The sequence below is a fragment of the Protopterus annectens genome, chromosome 3.part1, assembly GCF_019279795.1.
Source record: "Protopterus annectens isolate FY-2018-M chromosome 3.part1, PAN1.0, whole genome shotgun sequence".
Lineage (NCBI taxonomy): Eukaryota > Metazoa > Chordata > Ceratodontiformes > Protopteridae > Protopterus > Protopterus annectens.
In genome coordinates, this window is record NC_056732.1 from 483,142,894 (window position 1) to 483,163,765 (window position 20,872).

General features: G+C 38.4%; 1 protein-coding gene across 1 annotated transcript in view; it reads left to right on the forward strand.

The window, feature by feature from the left end:
* Positions 1-20,872, forward strand: part of ENPP2 (ectonucleotide pyrophosphatase/phosphodiesterase 2) — a gene marked incomplete in the record, with an annotated part of 2,364,887 nt that overhangs the window by 2,274,304 nt on the left and 69,711 nt on the right. The window contains 1 exon segment of the mRNA XM_044066921.1: positions 11,921-11,977. Within this exon segment, the coding sequence (XP_043922856.1) occupies positions 11,921-11,977 (57 nt within the window).

A 20,872-nucleotide genomic window follows, 5' to 3' on the forward strand; every position in this document is an offset into this window, starting at 1 on the left:
GTAATTTGGGGGGGGGGGGTCCAATTTTGATTAAAACCAATGAAACACTGAAGGAGTAAATCAATTCAAATAAAATGATGGAACCAACGGAAGACACTTTAAAGAGATATTCATATGAGCTGATAAAACTGCAGAACTATAGGTCAAAATGAAAAAAGCTGCCTGAGTATGAAACTGCTCAAGAAGAGGTATTTGAAAAACTAGTAGAATTCAAGGACAGAGCACATAGGGAATATGTGAGATTTTCTTCTGTACCAAGAAGAACTAGAAGGAACAGCTTGTATTATTTTTTATAAAGGTGCAAATAACCAAATGGACTGGTATTCCACAGCAGAAACAGTTAATTGAAAGGGTGCACCATGTTCATGCTCCAAATTTGGCTGTGAGAAAGCAGCCAAGACTTATATTAGTAAAGATGCAAACCTACTAGCAGAAAGAGTTGATCCTGACAAAACTGTGGCAAAAGGCAAATTATTAAAAATTGGAGAGAGTAGAGTGTTTGTGATAAATGGCTATTCCACAGTATACCAGGCAGAAGAGAAACAATTTTATTTCAGTAATCAGGGAATATTGAGAGGCAAGTATGAGATTCAAGTTGACATATCCATCTCTACTCAGTATGTATATATATGTATATATATGTATATATATATATATATATATATATATATATATATATATATATATATATATATATATATATATATATATATATATATATATATATATATTTGGTGGAGCAGTCATTTTTTGATGCAGAACAGGCTAAGAAGAAATTGCAAAAAGTGAGCCAACAAGCAGAAGAGGGCTCTGCTTCTCATTCTTGTGCTAATAAAGCACACAGAGAGACTTTGCGGGTGAAACCTTTTCTATTGTTCCAAAGGAAAATTCTTGAGAAAAGGAGAAAAGCATAGTGATTGACCAGAAGAGTCTGAAGTACCTTGGAATTGAACCGAAATCTGGAGTTGGGAGATGGAAATGAAAAGGCAGAAGATTAGTAATGCAGAGATAAATGGGAGACTGCAAAACATCAGTCACATTTGTGAAATGCAGATATCTAAGAAAAAATGGAAAGACTAGAGTTTAGTTGAGTCTGTTAAATTTGCGGGGACCTGAAAAGCATTTGCCTCACTTCATGTCATACATGTTTGGAAGGAAAGTGAGGGGAGGGGAAGAGGAAGGAAAAGGAAACTGTAAGTAAAACAATTTCTGTTCATAACAGTATTTGTATGAAACTTTTCACAGTATAAATTGTATGCTTTATAGTAAAGTGTTTAGTTGTTCTTGTATGTGATAAAGTTACTAATGTAATCAGAAACCTTTTTTCTTCCTGTTCTTTTCTTTTTTCTTAGTATTAAGAAATGTAGATATTGCAGTGCAAAAAGAGAAGAAAGGCTAGGCAAAAGTATGTTTTTAAGTTGGTCTCTAATCTTTGATTGTTGAGGTGGGGATGGGGTGCAGAAGTACACAGATCATAATATTTGTAGAACTGATTTGTTTTCTCTTTTGCATATGTGAATGTCTGGATTAAGACCCTTAGATTAATTTAATAACAGTTTTAAGTGGAAAGAAGTAAATATGAGAACAGTGAATGTAATTAAAAGATTTCCTTCAACAGTAAATGTTTCAGCTTGTCCTTCAGGCTGTAGCAGAGGACTACATTTTTTCTCTTGTTTCCATGCAGACAAACTGATGATGGAGCAATAAAAAGACAGAACATTAGTTTCTTCAAAGCTAAAAGTTAATGTTTTCTAAAAGCATGCAAGTTGTTTCCACATCTGGAGAGGAATAAAGATGAAAAAGAACAGGCAATAAGTAGAAGCGCAGGCAAAGCATGTCAGGTTAATTACAGCCTGTGTTAGGAGCTTTCTGTTTGGTGTAGCTAATAATAAGCTTAAACATCATTATTTGAAGATGTACATAGTTATGTGTGTTTGTATTAAGTCATCAGCTTATGGGGTGCACTGGATGTATGCTGTTTTTAGGATTTTTATTAAAACAAAAAGTCTCGTAAAATGTTGAGACAAGTTCCTATGTTGATGATAAGAAAAAAGGTGTAACGGATTAACCTACCAGACATTAACTGGTGCATGTATCACAAAAGCTGGAAATAGACATTCTAAATGCTTCCGTATTTAATTGGTGGGAATAATGACTTCTTACCATAATGTCAACACTTTCCATATTATTGTGGAATGAGAATGGTGTCACAGGTATAGACAAAAAAGAAAGGATATTTAATTATATTAAGAAATACAGAGTGCATATAGCAATGGTACAAGAGATACATTTGGAAAGAACCGAGTATGTGCATTTGATAAAGAAAACCTTTCAGGATGGATATTCAGCAGAATATCAGGGACAATGGAAAAGAAGAGTACTTAAATTAATTGCTAGAGGAGCTCCTGTAATGATACAAGAGAAAAAGAAAAGGATGATAATGGTAGATTTGTAGTAGTAAGGGGCTACTGGCAAATGATGAGGATTACACTGGCAAGCATTTATATTCCACCTAAAATTGCTATTATGAAGCTTAAAATTTTTGAATAAAAGTCAGCTTTCAGCAGGGAATATTATAGTTGGGGAGTGGAATTTGATTTACAACAATGAGAATGCATTTGGGTGGGCCAGAAGGTAAATATAACAAAAGAGGATAGATTTCTGAAGACATTTATGAAAATATTTTGTATGGAAGATGTAAATTCAGTAGAAGGAACTCTGAGAGAATTTACATAGTATTCCCAAAGGTACAGTAACTGGGCTAGACTAGATAGAAATTATATTTCGCAGGAACATGTGCAGTTAATTGAGAACTTTGACACACATCCAATAACTGTTTCAAATCATGTGCTAATAATTACAAAAAAAAAATAAAAAATCCAGGGTAAAAAGGTAAATAATAGACATGGACACATCCCCCTACCTACCTGTTAAAAAGAGAGTAATTTAAGGAATGGGCTGGGGAAATTGTTTGGAGTTATTAGGGAAGATAGCAATACTACAGAAGTTATAGCTAGTGACTGGGATAAAATGAAGGTGGAGTTTAAAAATAGGGTAAGAAGGAAAAGAAAAAGAGATCTGATTAAAAATTAGCAAATGTTATTTAGAGGGGCTGACAAAGGTTAAAGTGTTACAGAATAAGGAGAATCTCATGGAACAAAAAGATGCCCAGTTGTAGAGTGCTAAAGAGAAAAAAAGGGAGTGCCTGAATAATAATATGCATGAGTTTAGAAAGATTGCAAGTAGATGTTTTTTTATATCAACTCCAGTGCACATAAACGTTTGGCATAATGACTTAGTCAACAGAAATTAGAGGGAGCTGTATGTTGTTGCCAGACTTAGGGAGCCTATAACAAGAAAAACAGAGATCTTGTAGAGGTGTTAGAGATATTTTGGAAATGTTATAAAAATTTGTTTAAGCAGAGAAGTGGAGAAACCAAAGAAAAGCACAATGGAAATATTTATTGAAGACTTAAATATGCCAAGGTTAGAGGTAGATGATGCTCAACAATTAACCGTTAAGATAAGAGGAAATAAGATAAAAATAGTGAAGTACAGCCAATCTGCAGGAAAGTCTCCAGGAATAAATGGCATTCTGGTGAAAGGTTGGAAGCTAGGAGGAAAGAGAGTGATAAATATCTGGAAGATTTTGATTAACAGTATTTTAAAAGGGGGAGGCACCAACATCCTTGAAAAAAGCAATTCACAAAGCAACAGTGGAAGGACATACGTATGTTTCCCAAACATGCAACAAAATCTAGAAGATTTAGAATTTTTGCCTGGAATTGTTTACGTAGATACTTTCATACCCTAATCAGACTCCAAAGAATTTTTCCTCTGGTAGATGGCAAATGTTGCAAGTGTGGTGGGGAAGAAAAAGGTACCTGGGAGCATATGTTCTCAGAGTGTAATGAGTTGGGAGACTTTAAAAATTCCTTACAAAGCTGTCTGTCAGGAATACTTCTTGGGCAAGTGAGCTTAACTAAGGATTTTTTTTTTTTGAGCTGGGATACATGATCTGAATTGCCTAGCCATAGTAAGGCCTTGTTAAGTTTAATTTTGGCAGCTGCCAAAAAATAAATTACTAGAAAGTGGAAATCCATGTCTAAACCAACTACACTTGAAGTAGTGAATATTGTAACAGAAATAAATGAACAGGAAGTGGGATCTTTAGAAAGGAGTAGGAGTAGATTATGTAGAAAAAAATGAAATTATGGGAACAATACACCCAGAAAAATGTTTTGTAGGAGGAATGAGGTTTAAGAAAAGGCAGGAATTGAACAATTTATGTAGGTGATGTATAATGTTTGTGAATGTGAACTTGTTAATATGGTTTGATTACTTTTATATAAATGTAAGTTTGCCTATGTAACAAGTGATAATTCAGTAAAGGTATTATAATGTGTGTGTGTGTGTGCATATATGTGTATATATATATATATATATATATATATATATATATATATATATATATATATATATATATATACACACACACACACACACACACACACACATTTTTTTATTTTTATTTATTTAACATTTGTTAACTGGGAAAGTCTGGCTTGGAACAGAACAAAGCCAATTTTTAGCAGAGGCCTTGGGAGAAACCCTCCAGACACACGTCTTTATATGTGGGAGTAAACCGGAGGACCTGGAGGAAACCCACATGAATCCAGGGAGAACATGCAGACTCTGCACAGAAGGAACCAGCCGAGAATCGAACTGGAGAACCTCTTGCTGTGAGGTGACAAAATATATATATATATATATATATATATATATATATATATATATATATATATATATATATATATATATATATATATATATATGCACACACATACATACACACACACACACACACACACACCAGTTGTGCAAGTAAACAGTAGATGTTTGGTCAGTGCTGCAGTAGCCGCTTCCTGCTAAAATCCCCCTTGTTTTTTTCCAGGGTGTGTATTCCCCCCGGTATTGTCCTTTCAGTGCTCAGCGTCTCTACCAATCTTTTGGCATGAAAGCTCTGAAGGACATTGCACCCAAAGCTGTCTTTTTAGTCAGCTCAGCTTCAGGTGACTAATGGTTTGGGCATGGAGAAGGTATCCTAAAGCTTTGGAAGCTGGCCAGCTGTCTTATCCTTGTAGGATATAACCCACGTAACTTAGACTACTGTAGTAGTGATCATTCATACATTTACAGTTATGGTAAGTTTACTTAGAAAACTGTAGTTTTCTCTAGCCATTTGTCTCATGTTGTAGCAGTTAGGAAAGATGGCCTGCAAATCTGTAGTCCCCCCCCCCCCCATATAATGTGTGTTAGAAAAGCAGTGGTTAAACATTCATGATGTTAATGTACATATTAGCCTAGCTAAAACCTTTTTGTTGCGTCTGTGCACACAAAGCTTAGCAAATGTATAGTATCTACCCTAACAGTAATTTAATATCAAATTATGTTAAATGAAATGTTTAGATCTGGATATATTCATTTTATATGCTAATGTACATCTGTGTCAGAGCTGTATTATTGTCCTTAAGCATTGTGCTGTGTAGTATTAAGGGGAAATAGTTTAATATATGGAACTGGTTTACCTGTAAATGAATAGGCTACATCCATAGGGCTCATAGGAGGTTACCAGGCTACCCAGGGCCATTAGCCTAGTAACCTCCTATGACTGAAGCCTATTCATTTACAGTTGAATAACTGAATTGAAGCTCAATGGCATTTTTTTCTTTTTAGAGGACTTTGTCTCCCATTGCCTCCTTTCTGATATAAACTCTGAGTTGTTAAACATGTTCGGTCTTCCAGTCAGTATCAGCAGCCTTCAGTGCATCTGGTCAGGACATGACAAAGTGGTGTAGGCATCCATATCACCTTCAGTGTAAATTGCTTGTGACAGGGAGTTGAAATCCCCCATACTGCTTGTGAAAGCCATTTCATGAGACTGCCTTTTCACTAGGTAAACCTGTTCTCTACAAAAGCTGAATGGATAGATCCTGATGTCACAATACTATTTTTATCAAATGGATCATAGGTAAAAGCACAAAGCCAATGCCTCTAGATAGTAATTTCTTTCCATTGATATTTTGTATTTACTAGATGCAAGGTACTGCAGCTGCTTAAGGTTTTCTTCAGGTTCTTGTTGAATTTTGAAACTAGCAGGTAGTAGACTGAGTCTTTCACTTCATTTTTTCTCACAGTTTTTGTAAGAGCTATCAGATCATTTCTCTTCAGCATGGTGGGTATGGAGTAAATTCATCAGATTTTTCGTCTAATATAAGTTAATGGAGGTGTTATACTAAGCAGTTTTAAGATGTCTTTACGTAAGGTAAAAACTTCTCGGTGTTAGATTTTGCCTGTTTTGTCTTAAAGCCTGTGTATGTATTGTGCAAAAATTAGTTTGCCAGATGAAATGTAGCACCTACTTCAAGCAGCATGTTTTCGGTTACTGTATTCTGTTTCTGCAGAGAGCGTAGTAGTAGATGTCCTTCTGTATCACTGTCGCAGTATTCTTTACTGTAGGGATCTGCTGCCCAGGGCAGCCCAACATTTGGCCAGTATACCAAAGCCTTTTGATCTTGTACACATATATTCCCTTCTCAGGATGTAGGGCATAAAAGTGATGTATGTATGAACTTCTTTCTCACCAGTCCAAATGCCATTATTACTCATTGGTCTGAATACCTAGCCATCAGATAAGTGCTGCTGTTGGAGTTGTTTTTCTTTTTTCTTTGGTGTAGTATTTTATTTTGCTCACCTAGAGTTCATGTTGTCTGAAAGGGGAAAATGTCAGTGTGGCAGACAGATTCCCTTTAAGGATTGTCACGAACACTGTGTCTGTTTTGTTTAGTTGTTTCCTGCAACCATACCTCTTGTAATATCTTGTAAGGTGCTTGCGCCTGAGACACTCAGAAGCCGTTTCTCTTCCCTGGCAATTTATCATGAAAACCAATGGCTTAAACAATTAGCTCAGGATAATATGGCAGAATCCATTAACCCAGAGATACTGCTGCTAGGTATGAAGAAGGCTAAGAAGCCTCTGCTGGATTCTTTAGCTGTCCAGCTTCCACTGGACATCCCTCTAGAAATAGGTAATAGCTCTGTGGGCTGTTCTGCAGCGGATTTCTCTGCCATGACCCTGTAGGAGGTAGCATGGATCTGTCTTTTCTCACATCCTCTAAAGCTTTGCAGAAGTCTGCTCAAGATGTCATGGAAGAACTGCAGTTAATTATCTTTGAGAGTCTTAAAGGGATTCTGCAGATATTAGTCAGGGAGGAGATTCTGTGTACTCTTATTGAATCTCGCCAAGGGTCAGAACCTCTGACATCTCTTCTAAGAAAAGATAAAGCATGTTTTGGTCCATCTTAAGGATCCCCATAGGGAACGGCAAGAGTTTACTCAGGGCTTATTTTCTGCCTTGATAGCCCTGAAGTCTCCTCATTGAGTTTTAGTGCCTGTTCCTTCTTGGACCTTTATCCCTTCTAAATGCTCTAGGGAACCAGATTCCTCAGACGAGGATTCAGACTCTGATGAGGGGTTCTTGCCCTATTCTTCACAGATGCCTTTGGCTTATGATTCTGATGAGGAAGAGGAGTCTGTTACCCCTAAGTCTCCTTTTGAGAAATTGTCCTTTGGTAGCACATTTGCTAGGATGATGGAATACTTTGTGAGATTCGTCTTAAATGTCTGGTATTCAGAGGAGATATGAGTTGTTTCATGTGGATACTCTTAAACCATCTGCAGTTCCTCCTGTGTTGACTGTCTTGTTAGATACTTTCATTGCTGCTTCCAAGTCTTCTGATGCTCACTCTCCTGCTCCTAAGAAACTTGATAGGTTCTATAAGGCCCCTGAGGATTATTCATTTTTTTAAGTGTCCTTCTGCTGATGCTGCAAACCTTCCAAGCTCTTCCCCTCTTCCAAACGTTTGCCTTCTGATAAGGATAGTATGGCAATGGAGAGAATTAGTAAGGTTTACATTGCTTCTAATTTGGCCTTTAGGGCTAAGTACCAGATTCACATGACCAGTATTATGTTCTGGCCTTGATTGCTTAGGCTTGTCAGATTATTTCTGACCTCCCTGATTCTGAAGGCAAATCTTTTGCCTTATCTGTTTTAGGTTCAACTTCTGAAGTGGCTTGCCACTCTGTCAAGTGTAGCTATGATGCAGCTGATGCCTCTTCCCAGGGCTGCCTCTTTTCGTCTGTCATGAGACGTTATTCTTAGCTTCATCTCCAGTCTTTGCCTGAGGACATTGAGGCCAAGTTGTTGGATGCTTCTTTGAATAATAAACGTATTTTTGGGACTGCTGCTGTTGACCTGTTTAAGCCTTTTCAAGAGAAAGGCAAAGCCTTTCAGGATCTTAAACATATTTTTGTCTCTTCTATGCCTACGTTCCGGAGGAATTATTTTTCTAGATCTGCTTTTGTCCTCCAGTAACCCTGCCAGGCATTCAAGGGCAGGAAGGGTGGTAGGCGAGCCACCCATGTTAAGGCTTCTCAGACTTCTGTGATCCAGAAGCCTTCTTTATCTGATAAGTCTGCTTCTCTTTGACTGTTTGCCCCCCTCCCCCATCTCTTAAACCAGGTACTTTTGTCCGTTTGGCTTTCCCTTTATTTTCCAAATTGACTTCTTATCACTTCAGACTCTCGTTTTTTTTTTTCTGTCAGAGTTACTTCATGATATGGAAGTCTCTCTCTCCTTTTTTAGCGACTCCTTAATCCCCTGTAGAGCAACTTCCTTTTTTCCTGGAGGTGCTAGGGTCCCTGGTGAACAAAGGAACCATTCATCCTGTTTCCCCTTCCCAAGTGGGAAAGGGTTTTATTCCTGGATATTTCTGGACTTGGAGACCTATTCTGAATCTCTCCCTGCTCAACACTGTTGTCAAGATCCTCTCTTTTCAGATACTTACTCTTCAAACCCTGTTTCCTCTTTTACTACACTAGGCTTTTCTGATGCCTTTGGATCTGAAGGATGCTTACTATCATATCCGTATTCACCCTCTTTTCAGGACGTTTTTACAATTCTCTGCTTCTTTCTTTCATTTTCATTTCTCTGCTTTGCCCTTTGGCCTCTATACTGCCCCAGGGGTATTCACAAAATACCTAGTGTGATAGCTTTCTGCAGGCTGCAAGGTATTCAGTTTTTTTCCTTATCTAGACAATCTATTGTTTCAGGAACCTTCTCCCAGTTACCCGTTACAAGATCTGGAGTTCACCATTTCTCTTCATGAAAGTCTGGGGTTCACTATCAACTTCCAAAAGTTGATCCTCACTCTCTCTCAGAATCATGGGTATCTCTGATGCAGGATTCAAACAGTACCAATGTTTTGTCATTGACTGCCTTCTTTCAATCACTTCTTCCTCTAACTGCCATTCCAGCCAGAGAGTTTTTTCAGGCCCTAGGATTCATGACCTCTTCTATTCCACTGCTCCCTCTTGCCAGACTGCATATGTGGAAGCTTCAGTGGTACTTCAGGTTGGTTTGGCTGCAACATTGCCAGTCTCTGCATTTCAGTGTACCTCTCCTTCCTTGTCTAACGAAGGAATTCAAGTGGGCTGCTTTTGAGCATGCTTATTCTGCTTCTTTGTAACATTTTACCCGGAACACTTAAGTTGCTGGCTGTTTTGTTTGGAGTTTTTCTGAGCTCCAGGCCCTTTTGGCCAATCCTCCTTTTTTTTCCCCACAGTGACAGGGTGTCCCTTTATACTAAACCTTCTTTTATGCCCAGGGTAGTAAATGATTTGTCCTTGAATCAATCGGTACAACTCCCTTCCTTTTTCCCTTCAGTCAGCTAGTGAGAGGGTCTTGCATACCTTGAATTTGCACACACAGCTCTAGTACTATTTGGATAAAACTAAGACCTTTTGTAAAGCTTTGTTTTCTTTCATCCAAGGACATTGGGCCTGGCTGTTTCTATGCAAACCATTTCCTCTTGGATATCTAAACCCATTTCTTTTTGTTATTCTTTTTATGGCATGTCTTTGTCTACTTCTGTTGGAGCTCATTCCATTAGGGCTGTTGCCTCTTCTGGTACTTTCTTCAAGGGGTTGGACACCAGTTCCATCCTTGAAGCTGCTACTTGGTATTCAGTGCATACCTTTACTAAGCATCATAAGTTGGATGTGGTTTCGAGGGCCAGAGTAGGTTTTGTTTGAACCATTTTGTATGGGTCTGTTGAGGGCTGTTTTCATCCTTCCACCTCCAGTTCTGTTTCTTGAGCTTTTTTACTTTCCCTATATTAAAAAAATACTGCAGCAGTGATATAGAAAGACAGTACATTTGTGTAAAAATATTACCTTAACTGTAGATGTCCTTTTCTTCACTATTGCAGTATTCATGCCATCCCTTCAAACCCCTGTTGTTTGTTCTGGTTTTTGTTTTGGATTCACTTTTGGCTGAGGGTCTCCCCTTTTTCTTCTGCATTCTCTCCTTCTGGATGAGCATGGACTCAATTCAGCCGAAGGCAGTTCAGTTCTGGGTAACTGTGTCCGTACGTCACTTTTATGCCCTACATCCTGTGCGGGGCACGTATGTGTGATGTATAAGGCATACAAGATCATAAGATTTTGGTATGCTGGCTTGTGTGGGAGATCCCTATAGTAAAGAATACTGCAACAGTGAAGAGGAGGAAGATTTTACACAACTGTACTTTCATGAGAGAAAAGATTAAAAAAGATCTTGTTTTTGTCATGAAAGACTATAACTGTCATAATGCAAGTAAAATATTTCTTGTGACTATTTTTATAGCCATCATAAGGCAATAAATATTTTTTCTTGCTGATGTTTTTCCATTACCATTTTTCTGGGAAGAGGTTCCATTCACTCTGCATCATGGCATTCCATTTCCCATCAAAAAGTTCTGCTAAGAATTCTGACAGGATGTTTGGTAGATTTTGGCACGAAATTTCTTATCTTGGACATTTAAGTAGTGAGATTATCACAAAATGTATGACGAATTTGAACATGTATATTGTGTTTAATCCAGAATACAGTAAACTGTTGAACTCCTTTGAAGTCGTAGTTGTCCTGTGAAGAACCCTTGTCCAACTTCTGCCTTTTTGAAACTGTGTGGCTACTGCCTTCTTGAGAGGTTATTTTGGTACTTTTTCCTGCTGTTAAATACCATATTATACCCTTGACCTTTGAGTGGAGCATCTCTGCTGAGTAGTAGTTATCCTATTGCCATCACTTATTTTGGATGTCCCTTCCACCTGCCTTGTGGATGAATGATCCCATAAATGAGGCCGTTTTATAGCCTTATTTACATTATGCTGGTGTGCTTACCTTCAGGTTTCATAAAGGTGGAACTGGTCTAATGCCATCTGCTAGACTTGACCTGTGACACAGTGGTTTGTGTGATTGGATGTGCGTTTGCCTCTGATCATGGAAGCTAGAGAATGCAAGAAATGTGATGAGGAAAGAGTAATAAACAATGAGATCCTTTGCTGCTTCTCCACTGGAGATGTCCCTTTCAAAGATGAACTGATGTGGTAAGTACTCACACAGCTATTTAATTTGTTAGAGATGCACTACCTTACAATATATTTTAAGTGCCCATTTTTAGATGTCTTTATTCTTGTGTGGTGCTCTGACATCTCATTATGCCTCTGATTTACTTTAGTAATGTGTCTGTGTCTAGTTTTTTAGAGCTAGTTTCATCATTTGGCGTATAAAGATACTGTTATCTGGTTAGATGGGAATATTTGCTATGAATACCTTGTGTTTTCTTGGATCTGTGGGTTAAGACTTTGGGCTACTTGTTGAGCTGCGCCACACTTTGAAATGATACTAAGTTATTTGTAGCAGATTTCCCTTTTGCAATCAAGCGGATGTATAGTTGCATGTCAACATGCATATGCAGTATTTTCAGCTTCATCAGTCTTCTGAAATGTTCTGATTTCCACCGGGTCCTTGCTCTTTCAGTTCAAATCCACAAATGTAAATAAGCAAAGAAAGTATACTCGAACTTCAAAAGTTAGGGTAAGTATATAAGTCTAATTTTTGCTGAGCCAGAAGTGCTAGCTGTAATTGCTTTTTTCTTTAATTTTGCATTTTTTTTTTTTTTTTTTTTGCCTTTTCCTGTATCTTGCATATTACTGTTTCCCTAATTTCTGATTAAATATGAAACCAGAACAGTCTTGCTCATTCCATATGGCAGTTTAAGCTAATCTCTGTTTTGACACTTAACTCGTACAGACTGGTGTAATTTCATAGGAACACTTGAAAGACTGCTAAACAATGCCAAGTCTGGACAGCTTGCTTTTTTTAACTGTATGTTTTTTTATATATGTATACAGTTCACAAATTACTTTTATTCAGTACATGGGCTTGTTGTATTTCTTACTAACTTGGCTATGACTGCTTCAGAATGCATTCATTTTAAGCATTTTTAAATGTTCTAAAAATGTGTATTACATAAGCATGTAATTTGTACATTTTGTTGTAAAAGCAAGCTGTTGCAGTTACGTGCCTTAGTGTGTTTTTTACCATTTTTGTTCTTCGCCATTGTTAACTTGTAGTTGTCTCATAACTTTTTCTTTGTTTAGCCAGTGTCAGTCGCTGAAGACTGTTAGATAATGACAGCACTGTTTGTAGCACTTTGGAACCTCTCATAATACACATCAGTGATATCCAGAATTACGTAAACTGGTTTTCTTTAATTCTAGGCTTAAGCACCTTTTAGTATATTTGGTGTTTCTGCAATCATTAAAATACATATTAGTGTGGTTTGTACAAACTTCTTGTTTCGTTACCTGGATTTCACTGCAAACCTGGAAAGAGTTGGAGACAAAGGCCGTGCTGCTTAAAGCACATGCATGGAAAATAGAGAAAGAGAACGAGCTGTACAGTAAGGCTGCAGAAGTGATGTCATTGTTCACCACTAAATGGACATATGGTTATCAGCTCATAAATACCTACGAGTTAAATGGCATAAATAACACCGCTAACATGATTCAGAAATAAATTATCTGATGTCAGTTTTCACTTGATTCTCACTGATGGGTTCGGATCTGAGCCCTCCGGTCCGACTCGGCCATTGCAAAAGCTCGTGGCACCCAACAAAGCTCTTGGGCACCTTCCTTGCTCATAATGTACCTTCCCCCATTACCTCAGATCTCGATTGCCACTTTCATGAAGATGTGGTTGACTGTACAGCTCTGAGTAGTTAAGTCTTTAAAAGTTACATTCTTTACTTTTTTACTTATATTTTCTTGTGCTTTTATATCTGTATAGTATTTCTTCTAGTTTCTTTTTACTTACAGGTATTCTTTTGTAACTCTTCCTTCCTTTTCTACCTACAATTCTTGGTAGTTCCATTCCCTTCCTTTTCCCTTTCTATTAAAAAAAGAACTTTCTCTCTGTAGTTCTTATCTGTATCTATGTATTTATCCTTTCTATTTTTATTTTCTGTGGTTATCTGTGTGTGTGTGTGTGTGTGTGTGTGTGTGTGTGTGTGTGTGTGTGTCAGACAAACCCAAAAACTATTACGTGTTAAGAAGTGTTCTAAATGTGGCAAGAAAATGCCTGTAAGTGATATGCATAGCCTATGGCGCTAACTGTTTGGGCCTCCTCTACCTCCAGGAGGACTGTTTGATCTTTCATGTTTTTAACCACAGGGCTCTGGTTGAACACAAAAACAAATAGATGCTGAAAGGAATGCTGACCTTTCCTTTTGTTGAGGCTATTGCTGGACTCAAGAAACAAACTCCATCTAAGTTGGCTCAGTCCAGTCCGGCGTCTTCTTCATCCAGGAATGAAAAACATAAAAAACAACATTCATTGACACCCAAGGATCTCTCTGAGCTGATGCAAAAGAAATCCTAATTGTCAGATCTGATTAGAAACTTTGGCTCCAAGACATGGAAAGGCTGGTACTTCAAAGTCTTTTTTGAAGTGGAGAAGTCTGTCATCCAGCAGGATCAAATCAGAGAAATAGTCTGATCTTCATTGAAGGGCCGAGACACTCTCCCTCTCTAGAGTGTGTTACCTTGAGGGTACCTTCACCCATCTTTTTCAGGTCAAGATCTCCAGCCTCTTCATCACATTTGACCAGGACCCTTTCTGAAGATGACCTGGACCGAGTGGCTCAAAGGCTTTTAAGGACATCAGCTAAGCAAAACTTTTATTGGATCTGAGCCCCAGAGCCAAGGATCTGACTGACATCACTTCTCCCACTTTTGTTCCTCCTCTGACTTACCTTCATGTCTCGGAGCTGATAGATCCGAATGCCCAGGTAGATTCTGAGTCAGATCAGAGGGCTTTCCCCACCTTGGATCTGACTTGCGCTTTGAGCTCTTTGGTCTTGTCGATGTCATAAAGCTCAGAGCCGTAGCGGACTGCTCAGGTCTGATGACCAGGTTTTGGTTCCAAAGCTATCGGAGCCATCCCTCATTCTCGGAGCTTTGGCACAGGTAAGCTCGGCTCTGGCTTTGAACTCTGGTAGGCTGTCATTTGCGGCTGCAGGGACCAGGGTTCGAGACTCTGGGTTATCTGATCTGGGGTCCCTCTTTTCACAGGGGTAGTCAGCCTTTGAGGCTCTGAAAAAGGCCATGACTGCTTCAGCCACACAGAGTGTACCCTTCTGTTCAGTTCTTCAGACCCCCATGTTACAGCCAATGCTTCCTCCTTCTAAACAGGAAGCATTTGGACTCCTCAGAGGAGTCCACCACTTCTGACACCAACGTTGATGAGGGAGAAGGATCCCCATAGTCACCTCCAGACAGTGTTTTCTTCGGGGACATCCACAATTTTGTGGTGGATGTGGGAGACCCCAGATTCCATCAAACTAACTCCCACAGAGACCAAAAAAATTTATCACAGCCCCTGAAAATAAAAAACATGTTGGTCTAAAGGTGTTGCAGTAGATGCCATGGTCATGGAGGCAGCGACCAAGAAAGAACCTTCTGAGGAGAGTTCTACTATCCATCTGACTAATAAGGATTCTAGAATGATGGATAGATGTGGAAAGCGTGTTTTCTCATCAGCAACCTTTGCCTTACGATCACTGAAATACTTATTCCATTTCACCAGATTGCAGAAGGATCTAATCAAGGAGCATTCGGATACCCTCAAAGGAGCTGTAGCTGAAGGGGTATGGGATAAAGTTGCCTCTCAGCTTGCATTCAGTAACCAACTCTTCCATCCATCTCATGTCATATGCTTCTGAAGGAATTAGGAGAGCTGTGGGTTCAGGAAACTCCATGAGGAGGCACTCCTGGATGCACCTTTGCAACTTTGCAGAGCCTTTTAAGTCTTCGTTTGTCAATTCTCTGTTTGACGGTACATTCCTGTTTGGCCCTAAGGTTAAAGAAATGGTGTCCAGGTGTGAACAGGAAGATACAACCCTTTCTGCCATGGGCATACGTTTTTCCACCCCTCAAAGACCTTATTCTAAAGGTCAGAGAGGCGGAGGGAAGATGTGGTTCAGAAAATCGTAAGGGTCATACCAGGACGTGCATGGAGAAAATTGCCCCAGAGGCAGAAAGTGGAAGCAATAATGGAAGACGCCGCTTTCGTGGCAGAGGAGGCCCACAAAATCAGGGTTCCAGAGGGACCTTCTTTGGCAAACCCTTTCAGCGCTCATGAAAGGAGGCCTGATTGCCCTACTTTGGAGGCAATCTAGGGACATCTATCCCTGCACCTACAAGCCTGGCTAGACATAGCAAATGATACCTGGCTGTGGAAGACAATATTCAGAGGTTACTTCATTCCCTTTTCCTGCCCCACCTCTCAAAACAAAAAAAATCCTAGACATACCACCCAGTTAAAGGGAACAAGCAACTGTCTGGGTTCAAATGTTTAGACAAGAGTCATATCTATCTATGTATATATATATATATATATATATATGTGTGTGTGTGTGTGTGTGTGTGTGTGTGTGTGTGTGTGTGTGTGTATGTATATATATATATATATATATATATACACACACAAACAAATAATTATATTTTTGTCTTGCTACAAAACATTGCATTAAATTTTATTTATATATATATATATATATATATATATATATATATATATATACATACATACACGCACACACACAAATAATTTATATTTTTATCTTGCTACAAAACATTGCATCAAAAATGAATCAGTGAAACTTGCCTCAGTGAACCTTGGGAGATGGGCTTTAGCATGGGTCCTGGGAGCAGCTAAGTCCATCTCAACATGCCATCGTAATGCAAGTCAACAGGTTTTTGAATCCTGAGTTGACAGTGTGTGAACCCACAATACACATGTTGGTAAAACACTGTTCAACTATAGATAATATGCACATATACGTACATATATACACACACATACATGCATAAATACACACACGTGCAACTTTGTTTTAAGTGTATGTGATACTCATACATACATCATGTATAATACACCAGGTTGCCAGCGTGTTACCTGCAACATTCTGCCAATACTGTCATAACACTGTGGCTTCATAAAATCCAGAATTGTCAAATAGTAAGCTGCAGTGATATCACTTTTGCTGTCTAGGGGCCTTTTGCACAGCATGACTTCATATTTTTGCCATTTTAATTGCAAAAGAGTTCAAATGAAATGCAAATGATCAGTAGTATACAAGAATTGTATAATATACATAACTACTCATCTCACTACATAGCATGATTTCTTGACTAATGCCAGCATTTAAAATCAGTGAAAATGCAATATTTTTAACTACTTGGGCATCAAATTTGATAAACTACTAAATAATAAGTATACCCAAGTATTAATTGCCTATGTTTTGGAGGCAGCATGTTTTATTTATTTATTTATTTATTTTTTTTGCAGTCTGCTCTTGAAAGGTAGTGTCATTTTGATGGGGCTTTACTCTGATTGCTGCATATGTGAGGAGTGAGGTGGTATTTGTAGCTGCGATAAAGCTCTAAACCAATAATTGAGGCATCTCAGAAAGCATGGTACTAAATACCATGTGGATGAATTCAGTCTGTAGATTTTTGTAATGTGCCCTCATAAGCTGTTGCTAATATTTAAAGGTAACCTATAGGTTTTTAAGAATAGAATTAAGAGATGGTTGTTGAAAGTACTGAGTGAGTCTTATTTATTGGCAGTACTCAGACTTTAGGAAGAAATTGTAGATAAATAGCTGATCATGAGATCTACTTAGATCTACATGGACATGTTTATGTCAAGAATAGTTATTGGGTAAGATCGAGGTCATTCTATGTACGTTTTTCTGAAAGGGGATGTGCTTTATTGTATGAAACTGTAGCTTTGGAAAAGGCTTCTGTCTTGACAGGTGTTTTTGTGGCCCTCATAATACATTTTACTGCACTACAGAGATTAACAGTATCCAGTAACAACTGATACTGCAGTGTGTTATGCATAAAAGTAATCTTAGATTGGGAAAGTAGTGTATTTAGTTCACCGACTTTCTGGTGGGTGATGATAGGCCTGATTCCAAAAGACTTGCCCCAAGTATAAATGACTACTTATGCTGAGAACAGGTCTTTTGTAACCTGGTCTCCATTTTAAGCCTGTTTTATAGATGCTCCTTACAATGAGAGCAAGTATTTTGGAATTAAGTCAGACTTATACTGACAGCTACCCTTTTGGAATCTGGTGTGAAATTTTGCAGTATTTTGTGCAGATAAGCTGTGTAGTAATTGACTTGAGAGTTGTGAGTATTGGATACAGTTTAATGCTTACATTTTCAGCATATGGTTGGTTGCAGTGTGTTTGTTATTATAGATTGAATTTCATAGGTGTGATTATTTGGCTGCAGTGTTGTTGCCTAAAATGTGGTTAGTTTGAAGGTAGTATGTAATATATAAAAATTATACCAGGAAGGCATTGTCTGATCGAAGATCAAGGCAAGATGATGATGAGTTTTAATGACTTCCATGGCACACAGACTTTAGGATGGGGTGTTAATGTGAACCATAGTGGCATCCTAATTTTGTAGATGGCGGTTAACAACTCAAGATCTCATGACAGATGATGATGTTTAAGTTGACTACTTCTGGCTGAAGTGATGTAGGGGAAGTGTTTTAGGGGAGTTCTTTGTAAGAGAAGTGGCCATGATTTAGCAAAACTTGTTTTTGAGGTGGAGTAAGAAGTGGTAGATTGCTTAATGGGTGCTTTTCTGTACTTTTGTTGACCTGAATAAAGTGGTTTGTGAATAGGGATGTGCTTTTTTTGTCTCAGACTTGCTGAAGGGAGAGTATTGCTGAATTCCAAGCCATGTATTAGGGATGTGCTTTTTTGTCTCAGACTTGCTGAAGGGAGAGTATTGCTGAATTCCAAGCCATGTATTAAACATGTACCAAGAGCTGGTACAAGTGGCCATGATTTAGCAAAACTTGTTTTTGAGGTGGAGTAAGAAGTGGTAGATTGCTTAATGGGTGCTTTTCTGTACTTGAGTTGACCTGAATAAAGTGGTTTGTGAATAGGGATGTGCTTTTTTTGTCTCAGACTTGCTGAAGGGAGAGTATTGCTGAATTCCAAGCCATGTATTAAACATGTACCAAGAGCTGGTCAAACTCAGGCACAGACCTTTTACAAGAGTAGTAGTATGTCTTGTAGTGACAGAGGAAGTCATAAAGGCATAATGGGTAAGGGCTTGCTGGTCTGGATAGTTTTGAAACTAGGAATAATGTCTTCATTTGTACTATTAATGTATGCTTTTCTAACTACAGTTACATGTCAGACTGACACACTCAGGCAGTTAGGCATTTTTCAGTTTGTACAGTACAAGTGCTGATCCAGCCAGAAAAGAGAGAAGAAACAGAGCATGTTGACATGATAAAATACTGTTGTCCTGACTGCTGAAGTATGCATGGAAGACTGGAAAGTTCTAGTAAGTTAGTACATCATGACTACATATGCTTGGTTATCAGAGACGTGAAAATTCCGCACTGGGCACTTCTTTTTGATAAGGATTTACAATATCATTTTCTATTGTTAAAATATGATGTCTGTACTTAATCTGATTTTAAAATGCCTGTATTCCATGCTTTAGAGAGAATCATGATTTAGTTTGCCTGTTTGTACTGCTGTCTAATATTTGGACTAATAAAGTACTACTATTGTTACTGACCTAGAATCTTTATAACTTAATGAAGTTTGTTATTTTCATCTGATAGCTAGCCCATGCAGAGGTCACTTGCAAAGGAAATATGAAGAATATATGGTAGTGGACATTTGGTTGTTCAGGAATTTAATTACAATCAAGGGGGGAATAGAGAGATGGAAAATGCCTGGCAGTAGCACTGGAGAGGAAGACACACACACACACACACACACACACACACACACACACTCGCGCACACACACTCACACACACACACTTTGACCAGCAGTCCTCCCACTTAGTTAACCTGTCTGATTTGTTTAGTCCTCGAAGGAGTGAAAACCCACAGGCCTGTTTATTCTCCCTCATGAGGGGAGTAAAACTTGTGTCAAGAATGGTACACTACTCTTTGATTGAGTTAGAATAGTCTTTTTTCATAAATCAGATTTCCTGTTTGCTGTGATTTGTGACAGTTAAGCAAGTGCAGTTTTCATGGTTTACCCTTGTGGACCAGACTTGGCTCCACCCCACTGAAGTAAGTGAGACTACATTTCACTTTATCCATGCCTTTTCTACCATTTATCTAACAACTAGTTAAAGTATTGTTTTCTGGGGCAAAATTAGAGCTTTATCCCTTTAAGTCACGGAACTGGCACAAAAAGAAGCTTGTCTGTTATGGCCCTAATATCATAATGTTTCACAAAACACTTTGATGAGCAGGGACAAAAAAAGGTTACTGCAGGTTTGGAATTGACATTTTTAATACAAATTATTTTCCAGTATAGGAGGGCGTTTATTCATTATTGCAAAGCCCAGCTCGTCTAATGGCACTGTTTGTGCCAGATTGCACGATGATAGTGTTCAAACTGTAGTGTTTTGAAGCCATTCAATTTTAAGCTGCCATGCAGGAAGTTTGGATTCTAGGGGACTGTAGGTTAACTCTAGATCACCTTGACATTGTCCCAAGGCAGTTTTAACCTTGAGATTAGAATAAGGTAGTTGGTGTAATGCCGTAGCCCTTGTATGGTGAATGGGGCAGTGACACCTCCCCACGCATGGTATAGGTATGTTGGCTTCTAGTATGTACACTGGTGCTTTGTAAGGTTCTGTGTAGTGTGCTATCATAATTCATGGTTTTAGAGCTACGGACTCGGACATCATTATTTCATAAATCTGAACTTCGATATTCTACAGTATATATGCATATGTTGCAGATTGAGTGCTGGTGTTCATAGTTCATCCCTTTCTTTACTTATAAGACAGTGAATGTGGGGGTTGATCTGGAGTGGCATTATCTGTTTTAATGTGTGAAGATCTACAGCTACACCCTGATTTCAGTGTATTTCCTGACATTTCAGGCTGTTTATGTGCCTATTGCTGAAGAACCCAATCAAGACATGAATGAAACCTGGAAAAAAAGAACAAGTCAACTTACCAACCCAGCAAATAAACTTTACAAATGAATAATTAGTGTAATAAAATATTACAAGTTAAAATACTTGATCTGATGTTGTCAATCTTCACTCAATCCTTGACTGTGTGCTCTGTTCCGAGATTCAAAACTGACTCTGCCATTTACTTCAGGTTGCACCCTCCAAACTCTCGAGCTAGGCTCTACCCATAATGCTCCTCTGTAAATTACCCCTGATCTTGTTTGCTGTTTCATGTGTCAGACAAGTTTCTACTGCTCTCGAGCTTTGGCTGTATTTGTGAGTTTTTCTTAAAAATTTTACTTCATATTTCTCTTTCAGGCTATTTACCTAATTAGCGTAATTCTGTTTCTATCCGCTCCTCTCTTTTTCTCCGCTGTCTACAGTCTGTGTGTGCATGAATATCCT